We start from the raw sequence: 20133 nt of genomic DNA, 5'->3' as shown, positions 1-20133 counted from the left end.
TGCTGCTGGCCTGGCCACTGCCACTTGCCGAAGGAAACATTTTATCTTAACTATTGTTGAAGGAAAGTCTCATTCGTAAGTACTTTTAAGGTCTGGTTTAAAGTATGCAGCAAAGAGGCATTTATGGATGCCAAAGCCTGATGGAGAGAATTTCTAATTTCTAATATGAGCTTTGGTGAGTGAAGTAGAATAGTTTCCTTTGTTAGGTCTTGCTAGAGTCAGCGCATGCGCTGATCTTGCGAGACATTTAGTAGCTGCTTAACAAAGTGCTACCATGCCGGCCACCAGCTTGCGAGAACGCGCACAAGCCTGCACGACGCGCACAGCACTTTTTCCGGTCACGCGCGCGCGTGCGCTCCACTCGTTTCCTTTTGCCGTCACAGGCGACCCCTGCTTTCACTTTTGCCGTCTTTTTTTTTACGAGCGTGGCCGCTCACTCCCTACTCCTCCCTCCTCACAGAGCGCGTCTTGTTACTAAGAAGAATTGTGCATAGTGACTATCACAGACTAGGCTAATAGAGCCCCTCCCCATGTGCTGCAGTATAACTCCGCTGGCAGGATGGGACCAGTTTTCTAATACCCACAAACATGGCAGTTTTGTGACTTTCATTACCTTTCAAGACAAGCCATGCCTCGACGCGCCCACCCCTTTCTTTGCATGCGTTTTGCTGCTGTGTAACTTTCTACGAACTCGGATCAGAAGTCCGCAGTGGTGAGCCATTCACACCTCAGAGGAGTACTGTTGTGGATTCTTGGCAGGCGTCAGTGTAAACCAGACCCTTAGTGTCTGTCTTATAGGTGTCTCTTTAAGGACCAAGATGGCGCAGTGTCAGTGCTGTGAAGTAGCCGGCTGCCGTCCTTCTTCTCCTCGCGAGCTGTGGGTCAGGTAACGTGGCAGACAGTGTGCCAAGCTGCTCTCATCTCCTGGGTTGGAATCGGGCAAGATGCGGAAGCAGGGGCTGACAGGAGGGCAAGCAATTACTTGGACAAACACTTTTGTTTTTAAGAGACATGATTGGTGTCATGAACCCTGACCAACTTTGCCAGTGTCTTTGAACACATCTTAGACTTCCTCGTGCTTTCCTCCTCTGGCCATTGCCGTGAGTTAAATAAGAAAATCTCTCAGTATCGTGTGCATGTAGAAAGGGAGTCTTATAGACCCCAACACTTGCACAGGAATGTCTGGCGGTGTCATACAAGAGCATCAGTTGGCTGCTGGAGAATCGACTGGTGTTGCTCTAATTCATGGCTTTGAGTCTATGGCTTTGACTCCTGGGGGGCCAGGAAGTAAGGGCTAAACACTGCTTCCAGAATTTGGGGGCCCGGGAAAGATCGTTTCAAAATACTTCAGCAGCAAACCTTTATTTATATTGAAACGTGCTTCATGTACGGAGAGCAGTACGTATTATCTATTGCCTCTTTTCCTGTAATATATCCGCCTTCCAGTGTAATACTGCTCTGTTTGTTGTATCTCTTGCGTTATTTAAAATGATCCAATAAAGTCTTATTTTAGGATTCTGCGAGCCACTGTTAGAAGAAGCCAGGGACCGACGTCAAAGTGCCCATTTCACAGGCATGTGGGTAGTTAGGACTTACTCCTTACATAGGTGTGACTAAATTTGCAGGTATAAAACACACTCATGAACAGGCATTGGCATAGTCTATCAGTCTCGCCTTTGGGACCTTATACTTGTTTAGCCAAAGCTATTGGCTTTGCCGGTGTCTTTAAGCTATGGTGTAGAGCAGTGTGGCTGCTGCGCAGCATGTTGGAAAGTTATAATAAAAAAGTGTTATCAGCATGTTTTTACCTTATATTCAATTAAGCAAGTAGACATTATGTACAACTTAACGACCTTATTAAACAAGCATTGGCATAGCCAATAGGTCTCACTTTTTGGACCGTATAAGTATTTAGTTATGCAGCAGAATATCCTTGGTGCAACAACATCAACTATTGCATGGCTAAACTCTTATAAGGTCCCACATGCGAGACCTATTGGCTATGCCAGTGCTTGTTTTTGTTTGAGCTGCCAGCCTCATGCTTCACACATGGAGGACCTCTTTTATGAGGTTTTGCCATTGGACATTGCTGCAGGCCTTGCTGCTGCTCTGCCCTACGTCAAACGAAAAGGGCAGGAATGTGCTGTATCTCTCACATACAGAGCATTCCTGTCCTTTTCCCCAGCACTGCCACATAATGGGCTGCAGTCAGCAAACGCAGGCACCTTTGCACCATGGTGCAAGGATGCCTGCATTGCGGTATGATTATATTTGTGCAGGAAGGGAACCCTTCCTGCAGAAAACAATCACAAGAGGCTTTTTCCTCTTCCTATGTGTGATTCAGAATACAGCACACATAGAAAAAGAAAAAACTAGGTTTCTCCTCATTGTGCGTCCCTTACCCCTCCCCTGGGAAGGTGTAAGTTTTTGGCACTGCCTCAGATTTACGATTTCTTTTAAATCTTGGGTAGTGTCAAAAAGCCATCGTTGTTGCTGGGAATGCTCCCAGCAAGACCCATTGCACGCCCCTTTAACGCAGAAAAAGTGTGCTAAAGGGAACAATATTTAGGAGGCAGTATTAAACCAAAAAAAGTGGCTTAGTGCTGCCTCGTAAATATGAAGCAGGCTCCTGCACCACGGACCATCACAAAAGGTGACGTTCTGGCTGTGCAAGGGGCCTCATAAATGAGCCCTGAGTTTTTCCTCTTCATGGTACTTTGGGTGAGATTGGCTGTTGTTGCCAGTGCAGTGCCTGTAGAAATAGGTTATTCCTTCATAAAAATCATTTAAAGCTTGTACTGCATTGTGAGATTTGCACATCTCACTGGTTACTTCATACCAGTTAACATTAACTAAGAAAAGATTGGAAGAGCAAGGTAAGTGAATGTAAATTAATTGGCTACCTAAGACACACCCTTAATGTTTTCACATTGCATAAGAGGAAATGTGTGTTTATTTTAATTTCACGCTGTAATTAAAGTTATTTGCAAGTTCACCCCCTCTTTTTGCCTTACTATTTGACTATTAAGTACTGGTGGAATGACTCTGAGAGTGCAATAGGGCTGCTATCCAGATCTCAGTGCCTTGCCCCTTAAAAGTGTATGGTTTATTGGCTTATACCCAATTGGCATTATCTAACTTACTTGTAAGGCCCTAGTATATGGTAGCAGAGGTACCTAGAGCATGTAAGTTAAAGGGTCTCTTATAGACTATGGCTCTAGTTGTGCCACCACCAGTGTGAGAAAGCAAAAACATGACTCAGAGGGTGGGCTACCAAGCTCCACACATGAGAGAGGGGTTCAGCCATCGTTGAAGCAGTCCGAATATTTCATTCTGAGACAGCTAGATGCCTCAAATTGCAGGAAGTTGTCATCAGGTGTGAGGGGACCTGGTAGCCCAATGGCTAGTAACTGCCACACCCCTGAGGTTACTTTCTGGGTATAACTATGTCACAACTGGCACCCAGACCTCAGATCACATCTGGATTGGAGAGAGGATCGAAGAAGGACATCACTGTTGTTCCCTGGACCTGGCAAGAGAAGCAGCACCAATTACTGGACTGCACTTGCTTGGTGTAGCACTGAGAGGACTGTGTCTGTGGTCCCTGACTCAAGGAAAAGTGTTTCCGAAGCCGCAGACAGAAGAGGTGAACTCGAAGAGTCAGTTGGCTGATGTCCTGTTACAGCTTTAGGGTCACAAAAGCTGAAGAAGCCTGCCTTAGCTAGTCAGTACCCTCAATTGCTTGATCGCCCCTTACCACCGACATGCAGCTGAGGAGACCAAAACCTGAGTCTGCCAGATCCGGGAGTATTTCAGCAGTGCAGTTTGATCAACCAAGAAGGACACTAGCCTTCAATAAAGGGAAATGCCGTTTTGTTGTGACAGGAGATCAGTAGCCCTGTGGCAACTGGACTTTTGCTGAACGCACCAGGACCTTGAGGTACATCGACCTAAAGTCACCCCACCAGGTCTGTGAACCGAGGAGTAGGCCAAGGAAGTCCCCTATTTACCACACCATCTGTAGCAGAATATGCCTCCCTATCCCGCAGTCTTTTTGTCCTCAGGGAATCACAACACGGTTGTGACAACAACCGTGTTGTAATTCCGCATTCCATTACTCCGCAAATCGGAACAACAACTTGTGGAGGGGGGCCCTGGATGTTGGAATAGTATAATTTACTATTTCAACTCCAGTCTGTGCGGACAGTAGGGAAGGTGTTGGATTTTAAATCCAACACCTTTCCCCCCTCCGCAAGTCGTTGTTCCGGCTTGCGGAGTAATGGTATGCGGAATCACAATGCGGTCGTTGTAACAACCGTGTTGTGATTCCCTGCGGACAAAAAGTTTCGTTAGAAACGTTGTTTACCTCTGTAGCATCCTACAGCATCTTCAGCATCCTGTATCCCTTGCATCAGGAGCACTCCATTGATGTCCATGGTGGTTCACCTATGGAGCCTGGAACTGGACTTGAGACCTCTTTGTTGACAAGGTAACTGTCCTACAAATCTGTACTAGCCTCTGGACCTAGCTTCCTGTAGGAGTTAGTACCCAAACACAACTTTTGCTTTTCTTAAGGTCTCGCCATGTCCCTTTTTCTACAGAGCTCTAGGACCTCATTTATGGCATTTTGGCATTGGGCAGCGCTGCAAGGCACCTTGCTGCGCTGCCCTACGTTAAAGTGAAAGGGCAGGAATACACCGTATTTAAGCAATACAGTGCATTCCTGTCCTTTCAACCATGGTGCAAGGGTGCCTTCATTGCAGGTAGGATTGTTTTTGTGCAGTAAGGGGCACCTCATTGCACAAAAACAATACTATGAGTCATTTTCCTCTTTCTATGTGTGCTCCAGAATGCAGTACACATGGAAAGAGTAAATAATGAGAAGTAAACATATTTCTCCTCGTAATGCCTCACCTCAGGAGGCGCACTGATTTGATGCTTCCCCAGGTTTACATCACTTTGTAAATCTGAGGCAGCACCAAATTCCATGTGTTTTGCATGGGAAAACCCACTGCAACACCCATGGAATGCCTCCCAGGCGCAGAGTAAAGTGACGCAGCGATTTGTGCTACGTCCCTTCCTCATGATTTATGAGGATATTAAAAGCCACACAGAGGAGCTTTGTGCAGCTTCATAAATCTTTATGAGAGCCCTGCGTCATGCATGTACCACTTTACAGGCTCTCGTAAATAAGCCCCCTAGTTTCCACTCAAACCACACTCAACATATCTTGCCTCTTCTCTGAATTATAGTTTACCAGTGTTGAAAGAGGTTAATCCGCCACTATATTGCATGTTTTAAATCACAATATCACATCTCTACAACAACCCAACCACTTCACTATAAAGCAAGTATAGGTGGACACCAGAATGGTAATTATATAATTTCTTTGCAATCTAAATGTAAGCAGAACGCAGAATTGCAAATATTTATTTATTTGCCTTCTGGTGTAGTGGTTGCCTGTGTAGTGAATGTGAGATTATTATAGGTCTATATTATCGACCTCAATATAGTGGCAAAAAGCATCTAAGGGCCTGATTCACAAAGGGAAGCACACTTTTTTGTAAGTTTATGATGGTTTGCTACAGTGGCGACCGGCCTTATTTGTGGGTGCCGGGAGGGTGTGGGGGCGCGCCGGCAATGCAGCTTTGTGATTGGTTTTGAGTGTCCTAGTTCTCTGCAGTCATAAACATTCTACTAATAAAATACCTTTGTGATTAGCAAACAATCATAAACTTACACAAAAGTGTAAGTTTCTCTTTGTGAATCAGGCCCCAAGAGTTTCTACTGAGTTTGCAGAATGTGAAGGGATAGATTGAGGAAGCTGAGAGGACAAATAGCTATCATTGTAGTAATCAAAGCAAACCTCTAGTTTTCTAGTGAGGTCATACTGGGTTCAACCTATTCTAAGTGTAAACTTTTTTTAATAACTAGAGAGAGAAGTAGAGGCAATTAAACCCATTTGACCAGATATGCACTTTCTCAAATGGAGAAGACAGGATTAGAGCTCTGGTTGGAGGCATGTCAAAATATTGTGGTTGAAATGTCAACCGGCAAAAATATTGAATCTACAATATTGACTACCATTATGGGCTCGACTGCAAGTTAAGGAGAGCATTTTGCCCCAGGGATATCAATCTGTCTAATCACAAATGGCCCGGTGGTCCTGCACCCACTTTTGCCCAGTGCAGACAACCAGACCCGATTTTGTTGATTGAAAATTCCAAGCCATAAATACGGAATGCAGTGTGGTATTCTGTAGAGTAATTCTGTGCTTGCATAGTTATTCCCCCTTCTGAGGGGTCTAACTCGTACTAGCCAGGCTTTCATGGAGACATACCTGTCATTAAAAATAATTATGGCCTCCATGAATCTCCACATGTACTTTCGCCTAACTCATAATCAGGGCCTCTATCGTCAAGGTAAGTATGTATAGGGAAGTACAGAAATGCTATTCTTAGCTCCACTTGTTTATTAGCCTTGAACATATAGTGATTGTCAGTATTGTTTAGTTGATACTGTTGCACATTGATATTTTTACCCCAATATTGTAAGCCACACCCCCCAAACATTTTGGTGTCCTCTATCAACAGATGACATAATATACTCTAGACCAGCGGTTCTTAACCTGTAGTCCGTGGACCCGTGGGGTCCACGAAACCTACTTAGAGGGTCCACGACTGCTTAGAAAATTCAATAATACATTAATGAAGTGTATATAAATAAAGAAGCAAAATGCCCAATTGAAAATGTTAAAATGTTCTGTACATGTGAAGGAGTTTGAAATTGGAGGCTAAAAATTAAATTAGTATTCGCAGATTAATTCGTGGGAGCAGTGCAAGTACATGAAACAGAATATAGTATGAACGATCAGTCTAAATTGAATTTAGAAAAGCTCCAACCTTCCTAGTAAAATTAAAAAGTTATTTTGTTTTATATTTGTATATTAATTAAATAAAAGGATTAATCATTTTGTGTATTTGTTTGATGAATGCTTGTTTCTGCATTGTTTGCATATTGTTTTGTGATTCAAATCATTGTAAATGCTTGGGATTGGGTCTTCAGCTTCCAATAATGACTCAGTAGGGGTCCCCAGTTTCCAGTAATGATTCAGTAGGGCCTGATTACAAGTTTGGGGGTGCAGAAGCAGACTGCCACACCGGCTTTCTGCTCCTGCACCACCAAACCTGTGTGCCCACTGCCCACCAGATTACAAGTTTCCCTGTGTCTGGTGGGCTTTTTTTGGTGGTCCCACGGTGTGCCCCTAAAAATGGCCATCGAAATAGGAACACCCAAAAATGTTTCTGCACAGCATGGACTTTAAAGTCCATTCCATACAGGAACTGAGGTCCATGCACACAGGGGGGCACATGTTTGCCCCCCCCCTGCATGCATTCACATGGATATGGTTAACAGGGGACCCTTTAGGGCCCCCTTTATTTCATGACCACCAGCCTTTTCATGGAGGAAAGACCTACATGACTTTGCTGGCGGTCCTGAAACTCGTATTATGCATGGCGGTACAGTAGCAGCACCACCCGCATATTACTGATGCCCGACTGCTGCGCCACTGCCAGGGAATGCGGTTCCCTGGCAGCTACGGCTGTGGAATGGCATTCGGACCGTCCAACTTTTAATGGGGCGGTTTGACAGTCGGTGGGGTGGTGGCTGGACCACCACTGCTGTGCCCCCTCAAGTCTGGCAGTCCTCAGACCATCAGACTCATAATTAGGCCCTAAAGGGGTGCCCACAGAGGTCAAAATGGGTAGGAACCACTGCTTTAGACTAAAGTCCCGATAATGGATTACAAGAAAGTAAGTTTGTTCCAGAGCTATAGTAGTTGCTATAATTAAGCCTGGTGTCCCCCATATCACATTTGACTGTTGCTGTATAGAGGCCAACCTCTAAATATGCCAAAATATATATTTTCCCATGTAGGGAACTGTGTCTAAATATCGTCTCACCTCTTTCTAAATCTAGGTGACTTGGAGTTGAGGGAGTCCTCCTTTGTTATTATCGACTCGTTCAAGGGCATCTTGAACATTCAAGAAACTCAGGACCTGGATGCTGGTGATTACACCTGTCTTGCAGCCAATGAAGCAGGACGAGCAACTGGCAAAATCACCCTAGATGTCGGCTGTAAGTATTGCTTTAACTTTCTAAATGTGTGTAGTGAAATAACGAGAATACCAGATTTGATGTATTCCACTTTTGGATTCAAGGATATTGCATTGACAAACTTGGTCATGAGTAGACCGCGATAAGCTCCGATTTCATCGGGCAAGAAACAACTGATTCTGACCAGCTCTGGTAATGTAAAAAGGCAGGATTATAATTAAATTGACAAATATGACTTGAACGTGTTTGGATTACAGCACACTTAGTGCCAAGCATTGCTTATTTGGGTCGATATTTGCCCAGCACTGGCACTAATTTTTGGGTACTAGGTCACTTTTATGAAGAGGGAATACTTAATCATACATTAGTCTTGCAGTTTCTCAAATGAGGCTAGGTAGAGGCACAGGCTTTGAAGAAGTGGTGATGTGTAACTGAGTTACAAGGGAGAGAGGAAATAGCATGGCTTGGGGCACTGGCCCGGTCACACCCGCTTCCCACTGGCTGACCCATTCTACTGGGTGGATAAAGCTGGGGAGGGCCATGCAAGTGTGCGCCCTTTGTCTGTGCCTGGTCTTGTTGCCTTAGCCTTCAGTGCCCCTACACCGTCTCAGCCTAGGCTGCTACATTGCCACTTCTGACACCTCTTTAAAGCAGTGCAGGGGTTGGGGCGCATGGGAGGGATTTTTGCAGGCATCTGTGGTGCCCACTTCCAAAACACATACAGCCTTAGTCATGTCAGGATATCCCTGCTAGTTTGCACTGATAGACCAACAATCTGTTTCTACACTAACAAGGAGAGGACTATATGCAAAGTGGGCTCATATCATAGACCGCTCACCAGGCCTTAATACTAGGGAAACTGCAATTTATTGCACCTGAAAAAATATGACTAAATGTGGTTGAAATAAATTGCCCTGATTATGGGGTTTTAGGGAACAGCAAGCACATTTTAGTATTTACCATGCCAAAATCTGCATGTCATAGTAAATGCCATACACATTTCCTTTCTTAGATTGTGGCCAATCGACATGCTGAAAGTGAATGAAGGGTGCAGAATGTATCAGACTAGATGAGTATCTACTGCAATAATTCTGCACTGATTCACAATTCCAAAACCTGCAAAACGGTTTGCCATTCATACTCAGGGCCATAGAATCTACACTTGTACAATGAGCTGTGAAGCATGAGGGCAGTGAGTCTGCACAAATTCCCTCTCCATTTTGCTATACACTTAGAGGCATAATTATGAGGCCCTTTTGTCATGCTTGCACCACGCAAATTGGTACATGCATGGCGCAAAGCTCCAAGTCATATTTATGAAGCCACACAAAGCCACCTTTCATGGTTTTGAAGGACTTCACAAATAAAGCTGCCTTGTGACCGATGCTGAACATTAATGGGCGAATTTTGCGAATTTGCGATCCGTGAATTTGCGGATATGCGAATTTGCGATCCGCAAAATTCGCGAATTTGTGCGAATTTGCGGATTTTTTTTTTTGCGTGTTCGCGGGGCTCTTGGCGTGTTTGCGGGGTGCTTTGCGTGTTCGCGGGGTGCTTTGTGTGTTCACGGGGTTTTTTTTGTGCGAGACCGCGATGCGCCCTCTGGTTCATCACTGCCACCCTCTCGGTTTTTTTTGTGCCCTTCTGCCCGCTGCCCCACTCGTTTTTGTGCCCTTCTGCCCTCTGCCCCACTCGTTGTTGTGCCATTCTGCCCTCTGCCCCAATCGTTGTTGTGCCCTTGTGCCCCTTGCCCCACTCGTTTTTGTGCCATTCTGCCCTTTGCCCCACTCGTTGTTGTGCCCTTGTGCCCCTTGCCCCACTCGTTTTTGTGCCATTCTGCCCTCTGCCCCACTCGTTGTTGTGCCCTTGTGCCCCTTGCCCCACTCGTTGTTGTGCCCTTGTGCCCCTTGCCCCACTCGTTTTTGTGCCATTCTGCCCTCTGCCCCACTCGTTGTTGTGCCCTTGTGCCCCTTGCCCCACTCGTTTTTGTGCCATTCTGCCCTTTGCCCCACTCGTTGTTGTGCCCTTGTGCCCCTTGCCCCACTCGTTTTTGTGCCATTCTGCCCTTTGCCCCACTCGTTGTTGTGCCCTTGTGCCCCTTGCCCCACTCGTTTTTGTGCCATTCTGCCCTCTGCCACACTCGTTGTTGTGCCCTTGTGCCCCTTGCCCCACTCGTTTTTGTGCCATTCTGCCCTTTGCCCCACTCATTGTTGTGCCCTTGTGCCCCTTGCCCGACTCGTTTGTGCCATTCTGCCCTCTGCCCCACTCGTTGTTGTGCCCTTGTGCCCCTTGCCCCACTCGTTTTTGTGCCATTCTGCCCTTTGCCCCACTCGTTGTTGTGCCCGTGTGCCCCTTGCCCACTCGTTTTTGTGCCATTCTGCCCTCTGCCCCACTCGTTGTTGTGCCCTTTGCCCCACTCATTTTTGTGCCATTCTGCCCTCTGCCCCACTCGTTGCTGTGCCCTTCTGCCCACTGCCCCACTCTGTGACCTTCTGCCCTCTGCCCCACTACTGTTTTATTTTAGAATGGCGCCGGCAAGCTGCCAGTGCCATTCTAAAATAGTTACTAAGTTAGCTTCATCAAGAAGCACTAATAGATAAAATAAAGCAGGTGCTCGAGCACCTGCATTTTATCTATTAGTGCTTCCTGTTGAAGCTAACTTAGTAACTATTTTATTTTAATTACTTTCGTGCGAATTTGCTGATTGCTCTTTTTTTTGCATGTTCGGGCGGTTTTTCTTTTTTTTTGCGTGTTCGGGCGGTTTTTTGCTTCTTCGCGAACCCGCTTGCAGCGCACCGACTCCGAGGTTGCCCATGAGGTCATGTACGGGCGCGGCCATCTTGTTTGCGTGACGTGTTTCCGTTTCCGGCCGCTCGTTGCAAGTTTGCGCCGTATGCGGCGCGCGATTACGTATTCGTGGGCGTTTTTGCGTGCTCGCGGGGGAAATATCGCGCGAACTCACCCACGCGGTCCTCTATGGGCGCGGCCATCTTGTTTTTCATTCACTGCTATGGTTTTGGGCATGCTACCTTTCTATCCACCTTACATCTTTGCAATCCTATGTTTTTCTGAACTTTTTGTTGGTTTTTTTTGCTTATTATCTCTCTCTTCAATTTCCTACATCTATATTTTGTGTTTTTTTTACTTTTTGTTACTTTATTACCTACTTTATTTCTTTTGCTCTCTCTCTTATTTTGTTTCACACCTATTCTTCTTTCCTTCTTCTTGTGCCCAGGACCATGGCTAAGGGAGGCAACAAGGGCAAGGGGAAGGGCTCAGCCCCACGTACCCGGCTCCCTTGCGGGCGTTGGAGGGGGGAGAAAGTGCAGCCCAGGGAGATCTTTTCTGCGGTGGAGGTGGCCGCCTTGCTGGTTTTTGTCCAGGTCCACCTCCCTAAGACCGTGGCAGCAGGTGGGTGGAATGCTTCCAGTTACGGCCTCCGGGAGCGTCGCCAGCTGTGGGACACGGTGTGCCGGCGCATGCATAAGGAGTCTGGGGTCCGGCGCAACTACCACCAAGTGACGCACCGGTGGAGTGACATCTTGGACCGGGAGCATGACCTCGCCGACCTGCTTGGTGTGGAGATCCCTGGGTTCGGTAAGTAGCTATTTAATAACTACTTTTTTTCCTTCTGCTCTGTTATATTGCTAATCTATTTTTTTCCTGAAGAGTACGAATGCTGCTGATTAGATTACATTGCAGGTAAATTAATGTTTAAATAGCTTCTGCTATTGCAGGTGTTCGCCTGGTTATTGGCGTTGATACTATGCTTACTTGTTTGCATCTTTTTAGTCATTTGAGAGCATTACTACGTAATGCTAGAGACAGTAAACTCAAGTCTAGTCCTTCTTTGTACTCCTGCTGCTGCCACTTTGAAGAGATAGTGGTGGATTGATACGTTGAGTATACTATTTATTACTTGTTCTAGGACATTTGTTAGTGGTCTGCAATCACGATGACGGACTGTGTCTGTCACGCGACGTCTCGTGCTGCTGAGTGATGGCAGTCGTAGTAGAACCTTTTTGTTGTTGAGGTAGTTAGTGAATTACATAACTTTCCTATTAGACGTTCTGCGAATCCTGCAATACTGTACTACTATCCTCTTAGTTGACCAGATCAGATGCAATTGATGTTCATTTGTTTCCCCGACATAATTTTAGATTGAGTACAAAGAAATCAAATATTTCCCAAAAAACAATCATCCATGTTGTGTTTCTTTATTTCATGATCACCAGCAGAAACTCCCTGGGGCAAGGCGATGGCGACAGAGACTCCGGTGGCAGAAGTTGGACAGGAGCAGTCCCTTCCAGGCTCTTCTGCTGGCCCCAGTAAGTTGTCTTATTGTTATCTTAATACTTATACTTCCCTAACTTTTACAGCCCCTATTTATTATAAACTGGTTCCTAATAATTCTATGTTTTACAAAATAGTCTTGGATCTTCTTCTAATGTAGACTACTTTCTACATTCTTATCCTGCCTCTACCATCACTCTCTGTGCTACTACTATTTACAATCGATTTACGAATCAGCTAGAACCTCGACAGTACCCCGTAGCCGGGTCGGAATTAGAACCGGCTGAGAGCACCTAGCCATTGTGGCAATAGCTTTGGAACCGCTGCCCGCGGGAGCCCCGATGAAGTCACGGGCTACTAGCCCTGACGAAACACGTGTTGGCTGGGCGTGGTGGATAAAATCTGAATTGAAGAAAAACTTCTATCAAGACTACTTCCACATTTTTGTCTGGTTGTGTTGTTTGATTACCAACAGCATTTACTCTGTAAAAGGCGACGTGTGCACAGATACCTGCTGTATCAATTATGTTTGGATCTTGGTCCTAATTGGAGGTTTAGGTTCTTCCTCCTATCTGGGGCACCCTCAAAATAGTGGTTAGAAATTATAAATAACGTCACATACGGGAGGCGCCAGTTGTGGATCGACAATCAAAAAAAACCTGGTCCGTTATCTTAAAAATGTTATACTGTGTTTGCTACTTGCTGGTGTTACTTATGCTGGTGTTACTGAGTGTCAACTTTCTGTTGAATTATTTTGACTTTATGTTAACCGCATGCGTGCGGGCGGAATTCCGCCCGTACGCTGGGTTTTGCGGATTCGCATGTTACGTGACGAGCTGGGCTCGTCATGAGCGTGCGAGGAGGCTACGCCATGATGAGCCCAGCTCGTCATGAGCGTCGAAGGGGTTAAAGACTATTGGCTACAGTATTTTTCTTTCTTTTTTCATAGATGCTACTCCCTAAAAGCTCACCCGTAAGGAGATGGCTGTCCGGGCCAGGGCCCGTAAGCTGGAGGCTATTTGTGTCGAGTATCGACGGTTGTGGGCTCGGGAGCATGAGGAGGAAACTACAACAACAACCTCCACATCCTCCTCCACTGCCCCCGGGTCCACCAGCCACAAGCCTCCAGCCAAACGGAGCCGTGGCCCGACAGCCTCCCGCCGCCGCCGCACAGCAGCAAAAACACCAGCTGCCCCCCCCAGAGCCTGGATGGTACGCCAGCGCCGCCTCCGAAAGTGAGTGGACTACCTGGAGCGCCAGGTCCGGAACCTCGGCAAAGAGCTGCGGGACGTGCAGCACCAGCTCTCTAAAGTTAAACGCCACCGGAGGAAGTGACTGTCCCTTGTCCCTTTTTTAAAGACTGTTGGGGGGGTGGCAATTGGGTTTTTGGGAAAGGGTACTTTTTGATTTTTGGACATTGGTTTGCTTAGGGAGGGGGGTGAGTTGGGGTAATTATATTTTTGTGACGACAACAACATCCATAATTTATATTTCTCAATAATTATATTTTTCATTCAAAAACACAGTATACGCGCTCATATTATTTTGTGTGGGGGTTGGCGGTGGTTACTGGACGTTTGGTTTTTCAAACTTACCAGCATGAATGAAACATCTTGTCCTAAATGTACCAAAATGCAAGTAACCGAGTTAGTCAATTCAGTAGCCCTACTACTGTGCTTTACTAGTAGTACTGTTAGTCTCTGCTCTCCTCCAAACTTAGTCCTAGCCCATTATTCTATATGCTTATCTTACCTGTGATTTGCGAATCACGGTTGGTGAATAAGGTTGGTTGTTGACTTGAATCCACGACGGATGCAATATCATTGTTGTGCTGGTAGCAGTAGTGGTACACTCTGGCAGTCACCATATGAAAAAAAGAGGAAATTAAACATTGAGTGGCCTGAGCGTAGCATTAGAAACAGTACAATAGATAGTACGGTACAGAACAGTGCCCTAAATTGTAGCCTAAGCAGTTCCAAGGTAAGGTAAGCATTAAGCATTAGATTGTTCACGTCGTGTAGGAGGAGGATGTTCTTATTATCAATCCAGGATGGCGCACATGAACTTCTGGTTGCTTTGACCATATCCTCCCCAGCAAGTGTGTGGAATTTATTGTTGTTGTCAGTCACACATCAATGAAATACCACACAACCCGGGGAAGAGGGTTAGGGTTTGAAAATTGGATGGGAATGGTTTTTTGGGGGGGGGGAAGTTTGGTAGAGAGGAAAAAAAACACAACATGGTCAGTAAAACAACAAATGAAGATAAACAAATCTTTGGATTTGAAGATATCGATAAACCTTTAAAGGGACATAAAGAAAGTGCACTACTGCATGCAAGAAGTTGTTCGTTGGTAAATGGATGGTTAGCTTACTGAAAAGTAGTACTACTACTTACTGCAACTTACTAGTAACTACGAAGGAACAAGTTAGCAAACTTGGCAGTACAGGGCTGCAGTCATTACGCAATTTCACTTGCCTCTCTGCCCTCAGACAATAAACACTTAGAACATTAAATTTGTGTTAAACATAGCAAAGACGTATCAAATAGCTGGAGGGATGAATTTGAAGCAGAGATCAAACAAACGCACAGAGTCACACTCGTAGAAGTAAGTTCAAGTTCACAAGAATATCATTAAAAAGATAAGGAGAATTTTGGATACTGTTACTGTTTTTTGTAGTGGTCCCGTTGAATTTGTGAAGTCGATGCATCCAGCCATTCCTCTTACTCGCGGTACTCCTTCATTCCATCGGATGCTCCGTCGATCAATCTTGGTGACCAGACAAACAGTCCAGTGTCCACTGCCTGCCTGATGCGGATTTGCGGATCGCTAATTGTACCCCTGAGTAGTACATCTATGGCACAGGGTAAAAGCCTGCCTGAAATTGATGATGGAAAAATACAACAGTAAGTGTTAAAGACACCTCGGAGAAAAAAATATGTAAGGCACGCTGTGTAGTGCAAAAATTATACTGTCACTTTCATGACAATCCCCAAAATATAGAACACCCCACATTACCCTCCCAAAAACCTGCAGAATACTACTGCTGCTACCTCACAGAGGCCTAATTTCAAATCGTGTCAAAACACACTCAGAAAGTATGGCCAAAACCCCCCTTTCCCACCATGGATTATGTTCAAACGATTAGACATCACAACAAGTTTTCCAAGACCCCACCCAGTCGTAAAATAACCCCCGCCCAAACACATGCAATACAATACTGCTAACCCTAACGAGCCCTAAGTTAAGAATAGTGGCAAACGCTTTCTTTCACTAGGCAAAATCCACCCTTTCCCACCATGGATTTTCTTCAAACCACTAGTTGCAACCAAGATTACACATTCCCACGAGTGCTGTAAGACCCCAGAACCCAGTTGCAAAAATCTAGAACACCCCCAAACACATGGAATACTGCTGCTAGTGCTAACCCTAACGCACCCTAAGTTACAAAAAATGCCACCATGGATTTTCTTCAAACAACTTGCAACCAAGATTACACATTCCCACGAGTGCTGTAAGACCCCAGAACCCAGTTGCAAAAATCTAGAACACCCCAAAACACATGGAATACTGCTGCTAGTGCTAGCCCTAACGAACCCTAAGTTACAAAAAATGCAAAAGGCTTTTCAGCATGGATTTTGTCCAAACCACTTTTATCCGGTATTAGACCTTCCCAGCAATGCCCCAAGACCCGCCAACCCACCCGCAAAAAAGCACAACACCCCCAAACAGGCAAAAAGCAAAAATGGCAAATCTCATACTTACAATATTTTTTGGCTTTCTTTCAATTCTGTCCAAACGCGCTGTGCAGCATAACTTCCGTTTTCCACCATGGATTTCCTGAAAAACAAATGCAATCAAAATTAGACTGTGCCAGCAGTGCTCCCAGACCACAAAACCCACCCACAAACAGCACCCAAAGAGCACCTCAAAGACAAGCAAGTCAACAAAAATGCAAAAAAGTTTTCGCCTCCGATTTTGTCCAAACCAGTTTTATCCGGTATTAGGGCTTCCCAGCAATGGCCCCAGAGCCGTCAACCCAGGCGAAAACAAGTAGAAGACCCCCAAACAGCCAAAAAGCAAAAGTACAAAAATGGGGACTTTGTCATTTTTTGGGAAATTTCCAAAATCACTCCGCGCGCGCTCTGCAGCTAGGCCCTAACTCCCCTCTGCCTCCATGGATTTTCTTCAAATCTCTTGCTATCAAAACTATCCATACCCAGCAGTGCTCCCAGACCCCGAAACCCACCCACAAACACCAGGAAGCCCCCCGAACAGGCCCCCAATAACGCTGTAGTGAGCGAAATGTCAGAAAATGCAAAAACGCTTTTCCTCATGGATTTTCTCCAAAACACTTTTACCCGGTATTACACCTTCCCAGCAATGCCCCAAGACCCGCCAACCCACCCGCAAAAAAGCACAACACCCCCAAACAGGCAAAAAGCAAAAATGGAAAATCTCATACTTAGAATATTTTTCGGCCTTCTTTCAATTCTGTCCAAACGCGCTGTGCAGCAAGGTCATAACTCTACTTTTCCACCATGGATGTCCTGGAAAACAAATGCAATCAAAATTAGACTGTGCCAGCGTTGCTACCAGACCCCAAAACCCACCCACAAACACCAGGAACCCCCCCAAACAGGCCACCGAAAACATGATAGTGAACAAAAAGGCAAAAACTTTTTTTGCTCAGATTTTCTCCAAACCACTTTTATCCGGTATTAGACCTTCCCAGCAATGGCCCCAGAGCCGTCAACTCACCCGCAAAGAAGTAGAACACCCCCACAAGTGCAGAGTCTTTCTTCATTGGGCGTAATCCAGCCATCTGCTTTGAGGGAAATAGGAGTCTGGAGGAGGAGGATAGAGGAGCATGTTCTTGTGAACTTGTGAACCTGAGGAATGCAGACTGCGGCACCTTCAAATCAATAAGCAAATAAGTGAAGACAGTTCTGCTGATGGGCTTCTTTTTATGATTGATTAGGTGATTACATTTTTTATTTATATTGACTTTGCAAAACAAAGAAAGACATACACACAGGAATAAAAGTGAATAAGGACGAAAAAGAAAGTTATTGATTCATTGGCTCATTTTCAGGGCTTGGTGTCAGGGAAGCAGAATTCGTCCTCATACTCTGCGAATTCAGGCGGGAGTAGGTCACCTAACAGAGAAGAAATTCCCTCATCTAAGTTGGTGTCCTCCTCGTCTTCTTCCGGCGTGTATTCTCGTACTTTGTAATCTGGTGGTATGAGGTGCTGATTCATCTTGATCATTGTTAACCTCTCCACATTTTTCGGCGAGAGGCGGGTCCTTTTGCAAGTTACAATGCCACCAGCAGCACTGAAAACACGTTCAGAAGACACGCTTGCGAGTGGGCAAGACAAGTAATTTATAGACAGGTTGGTGATCTCTGGCCACAATTCTCTTTTCCCCTGCCAATACGCCAATGGGTCATCATGAATATAGACCTCTGTTGGGTCATTCAGATAGTCCTGCACCATCGACTCAAGGTTCTGCAGGGTTCCTCCACTTTGCTTACTTTTTGCTGGGACCTTTTCAGAAGCAAACCCAAGCTCAGTTAGCCAATTGTCTTCTTCACACAATGTTACTGTTGTGTCTGGTGCAGATGATCCGGTTGCTGGTGTCTTTAACGGCTGAGAGGTCACTTCTGCCACAGCCACAGGTGCAGGAGTGGATTATTTGGGCTCCGGATGGCCTTCTGATGCTGATGTACTGCCTTTTCCTTCAATTTCCTGCCGTTCTCTTTCAAACCTCATGGCTGACAGACCTAGCCAACGTTTGTACTTTGAAACTTCTTCGTCACCAAAAGCAAACAATGCTCTGGCTGCCAGTGCCTTTTTGTAGCGTGGATACAGAATAGTAGCACAAATGTAATGCTGTTCTGTCTTGATCTTTTAAAGACGTTCATCGCAAAGTAGGCGCTGTAATAATTTCTCCGCCAAATCAAAAGCTTCTTGCTTTTCTTCATCTTTTTCAAACTTAGAAGACACCTCCTTCAGTTGGTGCTCTAGCATGCGCAACAATGGGATAGCTTTTCCCAAACTACAGTCCTCCCTGCTGACTGCGCGCGTGAAGACCTCAAAAGGTCGAAGCATGTCTGTCAGGCTTTTAACTAGCTCCCATTGCTCCGCATGTAACCTCAGGTCCTTCGCAGCTGTACCCAGTGTAAGGAAATACTGATCGAATACCATAAACTGCTCATACAGACGCTCAAGCATGTAGAAGGTTGAGTTCCAACGTGTTGCCACCTCCTGGATGAGTGCTTTCACTGGCAGTCGACGTTCATGTAGCAGGCCCCTCAGATGCTTCCGGGCCTTAAAAGAATGGCTGAAATGTGTGTACATTCTTCGGCAGGTGGTCAGTACCCCGCACGCTGGACTTTCTTCACTCAAGAATTTTTTAACAACTAGGTTTATACAGTGCACCAAACATGGCACTCTGAAATAGTGACACTTATCCATGGCCTTAACTACATTGGAGCCATTATCCGTGGAAACATAACCAATCATGCGTTTTTTGGGGGACAGCCATTTCAAGACCTTTGTGTTAAACTCCTGCAAAATGTTTTGTGCTGTATGACTTGTCTCCATGCCAAACATGGCTAGTGTTGCATGTTTCCAAGCAGCTTTAAAAACGTTGTCCGTGTCAACACCTGCCCTTAGCTTTGCTGTTACTCCTGAAAAAGAGACCCAGTGTCCAGTGATGCACATGTAATCAGTGCCTGCGCCACTGGTCCACATGTCTGTTGTCAGATGTATAGTGTGAACAGCACTCTTCTTCAAAGCTGCCCCAATCGCCTCCAGCACATCTGCATGTATTGCTGGAACCGCAACTCTGGAAAAATAGTACCGGCTAGGAACCTTCCATTTAGGGCAGAGCATTGCCACTAATTCAAGAAAACCAACCCCTTCCACAAAAGAAAAAGGGAGAAGGTCCAGCGCTAGCATTTTAGCCAGCTTAGTGTTATACAGACGCATCATTGGGTGGTTGCTTTCAAATGGCGCATCTGAAAACAACATGCTTCTAATGGTGGGCTGGACCATTTTTTTACGGGCAGATGATGACGCCTTCGACCCAGTTACGCTCTGTGATGAAGTTTTTCGCATTGGTGTCTCACTCTCTCCCACACTCTTAGTGTGGCGCACAGGGGGTGTGCTGCTGACAGGGGCACTGGGTGGAGGTGAATAAATGTTTGACGCTTCTTCCTCCGCGTCATCATCAGATGAAACATCAACGGATACAGTTTGTTGACTTCCAATTCGGGCTTCCTTGATCTCCTTTAGGTGCGCAAGCCAATGGACAAGGTGCTGTCTCTTAAGATGACCTCTCTGGCCTCCGGTACCATAGTTGGTACCAAGCTTACCACGACTAACTGCAAACTTACAAATGCTATAAATGGCTATGTTTTCCCTTTTTGGGCAAACACTAAAGAAGTCCCAAACTGCGGACTTGAAATTTCTGTGGGGGGCGGAGGAGGCGATACTGCTGGTCATGCTGCTAATGGCAGATGAAGTGGAGGATGTGTGTTGCCGAACTTTACTACGTTGTGCACTTGCACCACCACTAATTGAGGTGGGGGTGGATGGAGGTCCCTTCTGGCGAGATAAAAATATAGAAGCGGTAGGTGATGGTGTACTAGTTAACTCCAATGATGGTGTTCCTCCCATTGCCTCCTCGTCGACAACATGACGCTCAGCAGCTT

General features: G+C 45.7%; 1 protein-coding gene across 1 annotated transcript in view; it reads left to right on the top strand.

Annotated features, from left to right (window-relative positions):
• The window catches only part of HMCN1 (hemicentin 1), a 1257483-nt gene that overhangs the window by 427263 nt on the left and 810087 nt on the right, over positions 1 to 20133 (top strand). Inside the window, exon 15 of the mRNA XM_078642741.1 lies at positions 7981 to 8139. Within this exon, the coding sequence (XP_078498867.1) occupies positions 7981 to 8139 (159 nt within the window). The remainder of the gene's footprint in view (positions 1 to 7980; positions 8140 to 20133) is intronic.

The sequence above is a fragment of the Lissotriton helveticus genome, chromosome 1_1, assembly GCF_964261635.1.
Source record: "Lissotriton helveticus chromosome 1_1, aLisHel1.1, whole genome shotgun sequence".
NCBI lineage: Eukaryota > Metazoa > Chordata > Amphibia > Caudata > Salamandridae > Lissotriton > Lissotriton helveticus.
Note: the sequence above shows the minus strand (reverse complement) of the source record. Positions and strands in the feature narration are given on the sequence as shown.